We start from the raw sequence: 10,953 nt of genomic DNA, 5'->3' as shown, positions 1-10,953 counted from the left end.
GTTAATTATTTTCTTAGTGTTTGTCTTTTTGTTTTTATACATCCTACTGATTGTCTTTGTGGTGTGATTACGAGGTCGAATATGTCGTCGTTAATTAAACAAATGTGTATTATTATTGTTTGTTTGTTTCCTAAAACGTCTTTTGACATAAGGTTTAGGATGATGGATGCAAAATCTAGATTAGTGATTTTTATGCCTTAAACTGTTAGTTCTTACAATTTTTTGTGGTTAGCTTAACTTGGGTCATATATTTGGGTTGGCGAGAAAAGCGTATATCGATTCCGAAGAATGATTTGTACTTTCTCGTGACTAATTCTAAGCTAAAATTGAACTACTTAATCTTACTTAGGGGTTGTGATTTGTGATCAAGGGTTGGAGAATAGTAAATCGATCCACAAGATTCAGGTGTAATTAGAACGCGAGTAGTTCGTTAGATACTGTTTTATGACTTACTAAGTTTAAGTGTTTTAGCCTGAGTCATCTAAGAGGAGGAGGATCAAGTGAAGGATGAGTAACCGAAGTTCTTCACTGTTTATCTTAATTAGAATGGTTAGATTGTTGAAAATTTTCTGTTATTTCTGGGTCTTTGATAAGGGTTGGGTAAAGAATCGAGGTTTGAGGTCGTTAGACAATGATTAATTTGGGAGGGGGAGAACAAAATTGTTCTATTTGATCCAAGGATAGGCCTTGATGATCAGAAGTTTAGATATTGAGAAATTTAGAAATTTGGATACAGTTTAATTTAATTTAAGGACCCAAGGGAAGCCTTGATGATCTGTAAGTGAAAATGAAATTACTTAAGTGAAAACAAGGATAAGCCTTGATAGTTTATTGAAAAAAAAAAGGTTAGGGTTAAGTTTTGGTTTTGATGATTGTTAGTTTTGAGATTTGCTGTTATGTTTTAGGCGATGAAGCTGGGATCAAGAGATGAATTATATAAACTAACGATGCATGATTTTTTCTAACTAACTTTTACATTTTATTTTCAATAAAATATGTTTTCAAGATGTTATTTATTTTACAGCTGATTTAAGGAAAACGGCAAGTGTTGTTTTTATCAGTCGTTATTGTACAATTATTAGGTTTATGGCCTGAAAGTTTATTGAAGATATTTCTTCAAAGTATTATGTCAGTAAATGAAAATTTAAATTTACTGCTGGTAGTATCCTAAATACAAAAGTTTGACCTCGTTTTTGTCGTACTATCATGAAATTGATTGGTGGGTTCTTCCTAATCGTATGTCGTTTCTTGTTAGAGGTCTTCTTCCAATACCGGGTAGTTCTCGTATTGTTCGGAATATTGGATCTGATCTATTGAGTCGTAGAGACATATCTACTAAGTTTTTGTCATAAAACGTTTTTGAAATGTTGCAGTTGTCTAGTTCTAATCTAATTTTTGTCTAAGTCTAGGTTAGTTAAGGTCTGTTCAAGATTTTTGGTCGCACCAGATGAGTTATGTGATTTATACCATATCCAGAGTAATTTCAGATAAGGTACACCGTCTGCTCGTCACGATATCTTGTTTTCGGCTGGATAGATTCATGCAACTTCTTAGTCTAATACCAATCTTAATCTTATATCTCCTAGTCTCAATAGATCTAGTGTACACCGGTTTGCGCGAGTTAGTTCCAAAATGAGAACAACTGTTTTCTAAGTTTAATTCTGGTGTTGAAAGTACAAGTAGTTTCAACTTTTACAAATAAGTGGGTTGCTAGTTTGATGGAGTATGATTGGTTAGTATTGAATATTTTATAGAGATTAAATATCATAATAATAACCAATGATAAATATTAGTTTGGATCTGGTTCGAGCATTTAGCCGTTACAACATGTAAAGCAATGATTAAAATGGAAAAATTCTTATTTGGGGGAAAGTGCAAAAGAGCCATACTGTATACTGATCAGATAACTGATGGAACGAAAAAAAACGTTGAAGATAGAAATGTTGTGAAATTTGTTCACTTGTCTACGGTGTCACGTTTTATTGCAGTTATGAATATCAAAAGTCATTTTAATTAGGTTTTCGTAACTAGAATTTCAGAAAGATTCAAGGGGCTACTGGAAAAGAGCCCGATGATACGTTCGCTTGCTCGTTTAAATCAACTGTCTGCTTATTTGTTGTAGCCCAGTGTATTGCAAACATATTTAGTTTAGTTACCTGTAGAACCACTAGTTACACCTTAAAATTGATGCATATGTGGGGTAAGTGAAAAACAAAGTTTGATTAAATTAGTTGATTTATTCATCATACAAAGTTTCATTGCACTATGACAACGTTAATTTTTTAAATTCAAATGTATGGAAAAGTGGAAAAAAGCCAATGCCATTGTGTTTTTGAGTTTCGTCACCTCTGAGTTCAAATTTGCTCAAACACACTGGAAACGTTATATGGAAAGTTAGAAATTTTGGTTCGTAGTTATTTTGTTTTCACAAACAAAAGCGCGCAAACGAATTGGTTTCCATTCTTTTAGTTATCAGAAGTCAACTTGTGGGAAAACAAAAGTGAAACTAACGTAACTACTTGTCATGTATACATTTTGCACGTGACATTAAAAATTATTCAACGAGGCCAAAAAGATGAGCGATCCTGCGGTATCGTCTGACAAAAACTCCTCCAGCGGCAATTTGCCAGAAGCCAAGGAGAAGGAAGTTCCCGCCTCTTTAGCGAGCAGAGGAAAAGAAAATCCAAATTATGGGGCGACGGAAACCGCGGAAACTAAAGACTTTGAAACTCCTGGCAAAGTTTCAATGGAGGATAAAAGTTCTGCAAAATTGAGTGACCAAAAGAAACAAACGGTACCAGAAATCATTGAAGACAAAGGTGCGGAAGATGAAATTAAGGCCGCAGACGTCGAATCTAAGAGAGCAGCCTCCGAAAAACAGAACCGGTCAATAGGCGCTATTGAACAATCAGATGATGTGGCTAGAAACACAGAGCCGATGGATACTTGGTCGAAAAAGGAAGACGCTCCGCCAAGCTACGCACCTTCGGCACCAAAATCAGCGCCAAATTACGAAGCCAGAAGTTCCAAAAGTGTACCCAGACTGAGCAAACAAGATTTCAAAAGTGGCAGGAAAAAGGCAACAGCAGCCAAGTGTGCAAATTGGTGCCTCGGCTCCAGTATGATGACAGTGTGCATTGTCGTGTTTTACATAGTGCCTCTAGCATGCGTTGTCATTGGCGCAATCGGCTTCAACGACTGTCCGGTCGAGTCAATGATTCCCATTTGGTTAATCGTGTTCGGCATTGCAGTGTTGATATTCCTATTCGTGCTGCTCGTATTGCAGATTTGTGGTCGACGAAGAAGTAAAAAACTGGACGCAAAGAATAGGCTGCAGGGTCGCCGCACGACCGAAACTGAACTGTACGAGGCCAAACCAGGGGTGTCTCTTTGTGCCCTGGTGTTCATTGTACTGATTCTGTTGTTTCTCCTCGCCTGGTTTATAGTGGGAAATGTGTACGTGTTTGAGAACTGGCATGCTATCGAAGAGGACCCTCTGGCATGCGACGAACTGACATACTACTTCGCATTTTCTGTCATTGTCCTCGTGTACATTCTCACCTTGATCATGTGCTGTATTTGTTGCATTATTATTTGCACAGCTGTTACGGTTGACGAGACGAAGTATGAGGGCTATCACTAGATAGTTATCATCATGGCTCTTTTTCACCTACTCCCCTTTTATCACTGCAATGAGACGACGAAAAAAAGCTAAAAGCTGAAAACTATAAACAAAAGAACTTCAAATGAGCGATCAAAAATTGCAGAGGGGAATGGTTAATTCTAAGAGAGCTACGCTCACGATGCTGATCCTTATACGTATTAATGATACTATTTTTCCAGTCAGCCCCATCGCCTACATACCGATTTTTGCCATTTCTTAGCTCCGGTACTAGTGCGGAAATAAGTAAAAACTAAAATTTGTCACTACGAACAAATTTCGTCTGAACATTGTTTCTTACACGCAAACTACCGGCCGCATGAACGTTTTATTGTTCGACTTTTACAAATTTTAAATTGTAAATTTGGCTTTCCAATTTTCAAATTTTCTGTTTGTTTTTGTTTTACCGACGGGCTCTTTTGCCTCCCCCACCTGCCTATTTCATAATTAAAATTACTGTCCACATTGTCCGTTTGTCATTAAAATAGACATTCAGACAAATTAGGCCATGACAAACGTATTTGGTCTTCATATTCAACCTTGTAAAACCTCGTTGGACCATAAAATTGGACCATGAGGTGAGGGGGGGGGGGGGGGGGGGGGTTTGGAGGAGGGGGAGGGGAGGAGGAAAAATAGCCGTTTTACGTGTAGCTATGGCCAAACACGTCAAAGTTCAAAGTTTTATTGCATTATGACTTTTTTAAAGTAGTGACTCTTTTTTCTTTTCGGCTCTTTTAACCCCCCCAACCTCACACGACCATCATTTTTATGGTGTAACGAGTAGTTTTACAAGATTAATTATGAAGACCAAATATGTGTGGCAGAGCCTAATTAGTCCGCATGTCAATTTTCATAAACATCGGAAAATGTGAACAGTAACTCTACTACTAAAAAACTGCAGGTGGGGGAAGGGGAAGGAAAAAGAGCCTCCTTTTCCCCACCAGCGAATTTTCACAGCTCTTTCCCCCTCCCCTCCCCCCCCCCACTTGCTGTTTTTTACAAGTAAAATTACTGAGGAAAAAGAGCCATTTTCACTAGTAATTTATCTCTGTTCTCAACGTCCGATTGTTGCAAAGTTTGGCATGCGGTCTAATTAGGCTATGACAAACAAATTTGTGTTTCACATCTAATCTTGTAAAACCCCTCGTTACGTCAGAAAATGGATGCTTATGTGAGGCGGGAGGGGTGGGGGAGGGGGGGGGGGGGGAGGAGGAAGAAAAAGAGCCGAAGTAGTTTTTCAAAATTAGAATTCAAAGGAGGGGGAATGGAGAAGCCGTAAAATTAAAGGAAAACTGGAAAAATAACAGTATATAATCAATGCGATTGAGCAATTTGGTCAGTACTATAAATTTGTTTATATGAGTTGTAAGCTCCTATTAATCACACTTATATCACAACTAGTAAAATAGCATTTGCTTTTATATATCATTGTCCCTCTAACTTGCTTAATGAATTATTTATGATAATGAATACAAAAAAAATTTTCCGAGTAAGCTCAGTAGCCAAACTCATTTCTTCTCTCTTTCTTGATGAGAGAACCCTTAAATCTAAACCAATGCTTTTTTATTACAGTTTTAGCTTCAAAAATAGCAAAACAAATCACGAAGTTTCAGTTTGCAGGCGGAGAAAAGCCAAATTAACACCTTCAATATGTTTAATTTTTTGACTATGTTCCAGTCTCTCCAGTTTTCAGGTATCTTTCTTTCCATTTTTTGTTGAATGATAGTTTACTGAATGGCGTTAGATAAGGGGGTAGAAAAAACGTATATCTCCGTTTTGGTATGCTTGCGGCTGAGCACTTATTCCACATTCCAAATTTCATTGCCATAGGACGAGAACAAAAGTGTCAAAAGCACGTTTTCATACGAAGGGGATTGAATTGAAGCTTCGAGTCTATCGGATATCTGCTGTTTCTGATTTTTATCAAGATTATTGTTTCGACTTTCAAAGAAAGTGAGTAATATTTATGCGTGTGGTAGTTTTTTTCACTAAGACCAGTTTCAGAAAGAATGTACGCTCAATTATGGACTCAAACTCTTGAAGACTTACGCACACCACTATATTAGCTTGGCTGTCCGTTTTTTTATTCAGACAATTTTCGACTTTTAAAATTGCCATTTTGACGAAATTTTGGTGGCAGGATAATCTACCCTTATCCAAACTACCCTATATCATTATACCCTATGCCGTTATACCCTACATACCAATCTAAACTATACTAATCTACCCTATACTCTAATATACACTATACTAATCTGCCCTATATTACAGTTTAACCTGTGTCAATTTCGCATAACTAATGTAATCTTTCAAAGTCCTAATTAGAATGGGAAAGATAAAAGCACATGTTAATTCGTTTGAGTCCAAACTTAAGGAAGTTGTTCTGAATTTTAAATCGCATTTTAAGCCTCAAAATCTGAAATTTGTCTCAATTAACATGTTTTAGTCCCCAATTTCCAATATCACGTACAGAAGTGAAACAAAAACTACGTCATTATATCAATTTTCCTCGGAATAACATTTATCAAAACAAGTGTAAATTTCTATCCCAAAAGAATCAGAAAACGCTTGTTATCGGTGGCCGGGGGTTTACCAAAAAAGAGGAAACAAAGAAAGGAAATATTCACTGGAAGTAATCAAGATGGGGGTGCCATAAATGCAAAACGACAGCAATAACCCGAGATGACGATCTTATTTCCTATAGACATAAACACACTTACGAAGTATTCCCTGGTCGTTCAGATGCAAGGTTTCTCGTGCAGAAACTGAAACAGTGCACAAAAATCCAGCTAGTACCAGTCAATGGCATCATTATAGCAAACGGCCTGCAGTCTGTGTCCGAAGAAAAAGCCGTTCAATTAGCTCTCCTTGCTCGTCGGCGATTAATCGGGCCCTCAATCGACAGAAGGTAAAGGAGAGACCCACAGTGCTTCCAATTGTCGGCAGACATTTTGAGGTACCAAAGCAACGCGAGGATTTTTGCGTCTTCGATAGCGGCTTCGAAGATCCAGAAAAAGTGTTGACTTTTGAGATCAAGACAATATCCACAGTTTGATATTACATCGAGATGTTTGGCTGTGTGATGAAACATTCAAAAATTGCCCTATTCAATTTTATCAACTTTACACCATCCACATTCAACTCGCTTGTTTTTAACCCCCTGCTTTTATGCACTGTTGCCAAACAAAAGAGAGCACACCTGCAAAAACTACTGAGAGGATTATCAGCCATGACCGAAAACACCGAGCCTCACCGCGTTCTTCTCGACTTCGAACGAGCAGCACTAAATGCTTTCGCTAGTCATTATACTAGAGCGTTGCTTAAAGGTTGCTATTTTTATTTATGTCAAGCGTTCAACCGAAAAACAAACGAAATGGACCTAAAACACCTGTATGAAAGTAATCACGAAACAAATTTGTCGTAGCGCTTAATTCCAGCTCTAAGTGTTGTACCTGTTGAAATGGTCAATGCTGCTTTTGACTTGGCTATGGAGGAAAGCGAAAAAATGTCGGAAAAATTTGATTCGCGACGACATCACTGAAAAAATTGATGAGGTAGACACATACCACATACTTCCAGCGCATCTACATCAACGACAAAACTATCGGAAGAGATTCTCGCGAACCGCGTTTTGCAGAAAACCTTTGGAATCATTCCGAAGAAGCAGCTGCTGGATTAATAAGGACAACAAATGGTGTAGAAGGCTGGCATCTTGGCGTTGCTACTCTATTTAAAAGAAACCACCCATTCATTCACACTTTGCTGGAATAAATCAAGTTGGATGCTGCAAATCAATCATCCAATATATTGAAAGTAATGGGAGGAAACAGCAACCCCAGTCGCAAAAAGTACAGGAAGTTGTATGAGAAAGTGAAAAACATTTGCATTAATTTTAACAAAGATTCTACTTTAAAATATTTGTGTTCCCTCGCGCAATTAAGTCATTCCTAATTCTGTTCATTTTATCAAACTTTATCAATTTTAAAACAAATTCAATTGAATTTCTAAAAAACATACACTTTTTGAGGTTCCCGTGGCCGTAGAGGGCTGATGTTTTCGGAGGTAACTGCGGCAAATATCAAAAGAATTTAACCTTCTTTCTCACCCTGCTCCCTAGTACCGCCTTGGCCTGGTACTGGGGGTGTATCCCTCCTTTTGTGATCAACTAGTCAAACCTTCAAAATTTGATTTCTTGGTGATTAGATCTTTCAAAGTTTTGATTTCAAAACACATGCATTTTTCGAATACAAAATTCCTCTGTCTAAGAAATCGTTTCAATTTGGTCGAACAAAGCTCATTTGCCATAATTAATTTGTTACATGGAGCAAAGCTTATAACTTTGAATTTTATTTGGCGTTGGGGGATGATGTTCACAAAAACCACTTTGTTTTACATTTATTTTCTTTTTGTTACTGCTCCATAGACCTCAAAAGGCAGTCGGAACATTCAAGGCTTCGCTTTGTTACGAGCAGTCTTGCTTCATACTTTGATGCTGAAAGAGTAACGCGAAATATTTAAGTGGAAATATAATAACCCATGAGAAATAATTAAATTGTACTCTTCTTGTTACAAAATTTTGACAAAATAAGAGATTATAATCAATTCTAATCGATTTTAAGTGTTTTTTGTATAAACTGTAATTAATTATAATCGATGAAATTAGAAACAACATCACAAACTTCAAACCAATTTTTCCCGGAAATGAAAAATTTTGGATATTTTTCCATTCAAACCGCCACTTAAAAAGTTTAATATGGTATATGACTCAACCCATTCACGAGATTTTTTGTGGTACCTGTTTTTGCTTAAAACAAAACTATTAACAAATCGTCAAAAAATTAAAACACATTCAAACCCGAAGGTCTTCCCCACTTTTTCTCCGGACTCTTTAGTTATTTGAGGGAGAATCCTGGCAAAACTCAACAACCGTCGAAGGATGCAAAGGTTTTAAGCCTCTTCAAGAAGGGGGTCACTGCCAACTGGTGTGAAAAACCTGTCAGTACGATATCACCTTCTCAATTTAGATTTCCAAATTATTGACGGCCAAATCAATCTATCCTGGCAGCCATAAGATCGTTATTACAACGGCGGTTGGAAAATAACCAGCCACTAGTGATAAATTTCATAGATCTGAGGAAAGCTTTCGACTCAGTTGATAGGGAAGTATTGTAATGTGCCCTGACAAAATAAAAACTGCCAGACGACCTGATCAAAGTGATCAAGGAGCTGCATCAGACACCAGTAGGGAAGCTTGATAAGGACAACACTTTTCAATTGAAAAAAAATAAAGCGATGGTTGTTGAAACACCTATGACGGAAGGAACTGACTGTGGCACTTTAAGTGCAACACCAGTTCATGTAAAAGACTCTAGACTCGGTCTGACATAAAATTGGAAGTTCTGAACGAGACGGTTAAAACCCTCGCGATAAGCCGTCAGCTCAGTAATAGGCGCATAGAAATGTTGCTGTGATTTGTTTTTATGATTCTTTCATCATGACCTTCGGTAATGAATAGATACCAGTCAACACTTTGCTTGATTCGACCATCGGTCGATCACAGCTAGTTGGTATTAGTGTTAGAATAGAACGTTTTAATTCACACTTCAATTTACTTCTTATATTCTTTTAAGTTATTGTACAAAAGATGTACAAACCTAACTAGGTTGTTAGAATACTTTTTTATGGCGCAGTGAAATGAGTCGAACGTGCGTGGAATTCCCTCATTCTGGCCGAATCGTACTTCAGAGCCACCACATTCCTGGACTCAGTGGAGCGACCAATTCCAATTAGCGATAATTGCGAAAAAAAACTGGACATAGATAGTCTCAACGGACCGGAGGTACCAGAAACTCAAATTCCAATGCTGGAGAAACCCACAGAAAGCGAGTTGAACACGGACAGAGCCAGTAGAGAAGCGAGGAACAACAACGCTATGAAAGTATACGAAGCCGCCGAAGAAAAGCGGATCAACGAAGAAAAGAAAAAATTAATGGGATGAGACGGGCAGAAGCCGACAAAAAGCTTCGCTCGATTTTGTTTTCAGCACTCGGCAGCGAAGGAAGAAGGGTCTTTGCCCAAAAAACGCTCAGGTAAAAATTTTTGCTTTTTCAATTACGACACTACTAGACACCGCCTCTAATAAACCTCCTTATACAACTTTCGAGAGATGAAAAAGGTTAAGCCGCATGCAAAAGGATCGGGAATGGTTAGAACAGTTTTGGGGCGCTCTGACAGACTTTACGAGCACATACAGCATAAGGGAGACCGATGAAGCCAAATGGATAAAAGATATCTTCATTTGCAACATGAAGAACACGGAAACCCAACAGAAACTCCTTTCAGCCGCGATAAGCCCGTCGGAACCGCTAAATCAGGCCTTAATTGACAAAAAAGGCTTTCTAACCATCAAAAATTGACATTGACAAACATGGCCAGAACATTGGGCAATGGGCTGACTTTTAAATCTTTTAATACTCATAGTCAGATCAAGAAAAAACCGAGCCTCAACATAGAAAGAAGCAATTCTTGCATGAAATGTGGAAATGCATTTACGAAAGGATATCTGAACGTCTGCTCAGCAAAGGACATCACGTGTTAAAATTGTATTTATAAAGTTATTTTGCTAAACTTTGCAAATCCCGCAACAAACGACCTTCATGTAAATACCGAGAATTGTACATACGTCCCGCCGGAAAATTCTTGGAGCGAAAATCAGGAAACGTGTGGAGTGATAAACAACTGGAATGAGAACGGACAGAGCGGCGATGACAATTTTTCGTTGTTGAAAGTTAGAACAATTTATGACAAAAACGGACTCGAGATCAAGAAATTTTTAAACATAGGTTTGGGATAGGAAACAATCGTGAACATGAACATTCCTGTAGATTCGGCGAGCCCAGTTAGCTCGTTAAAACAAAATTTATTTCACGAACTTAAGCTAAGTTGTCCCAACCTAAAAATTTACCCGGTGGAGAAGAGGATTAGGGATCAAAATTGTGGCTTCACAGACGACACGATCAACATCGTTGGAACGGTTATCGTCAGGACTCAATCAAACGGGTGGATTAATGAAGAAACGCCCTTCTTCATCACATGGGGACACGAACGCAACATACTGGGGAACGATAATCTACCAAAATTAGGTATCGAAGTGAAGCAGAACAAATGACAATTTGTTCAGTCAGCCAACTATCACTCGAGAGTAAGTGGAATAAACCTTACTTACCAACCGACCAAAATTTTTAAAAAAATTAAAGATTTATTCACACAGGTGGGAAAAATTCCGAACAATC

The 10,953-nt window shown here is 37.9% G+C and overlaps 1 protein-coding gene across 1 annotated transcript; it reads left to right on the top strand.

The window, feature by feature from the left end:
* Window positions 1-2,575: 2,575 nt before the first annotated feature.
* Window positions 2,576-9,659, top strand: LOC134848691 (uncharacterized). Its single transcript, XM_063866207.1, has 2 exons — window positions 2,576-3,624; window positions 9,407-9,659. The coding sequence occupies exons 1-2, from the start codon at window positions 2,576-2,578 to the stop codon at window positions 9,657-9,659; spliced, it is 1,302 nt and encodes a 433-aa protein (XP_063722277.1).
* Window positions 9,660-10,953: the final 1,294 nt, after the last annotated feature.

Source organism: Symsagittifera roscoffensis, chromosome 6, assembly GCF_963678635.1.
Source record: "Symsagittifera roscoffensis chromosome 6, txSymRosc1.1, whole genome shotgun sequence".
In the NCBI taxonomy this organism is placed as follows: domain Eukaryota; kingdom Metazoa; phylum Xenacoelomorpha; order Acoela; family Convolutidae; genus Symsagittifera; species Symsagittifera roscoffensis.
This window is presented reverse-complemented; position numbering and strand designations above follow the sequence as displayed.

Coding starts and splice junctions, on each gene's coding strand:
- LOC134848691 (XM_063866207.1), top strand. CDS start 2,576: ATGAGCGATCCTGCGGTATCGTCTGACAAAAACTCCTCCAGCGGCAAT. Junction 3,625..9,406: donor GTTACGGTTGACGAGACGAA/GTATGAGGGCTA, acceptor ATCGTACTTCAG/AGCCACCACATTCCTGGACT.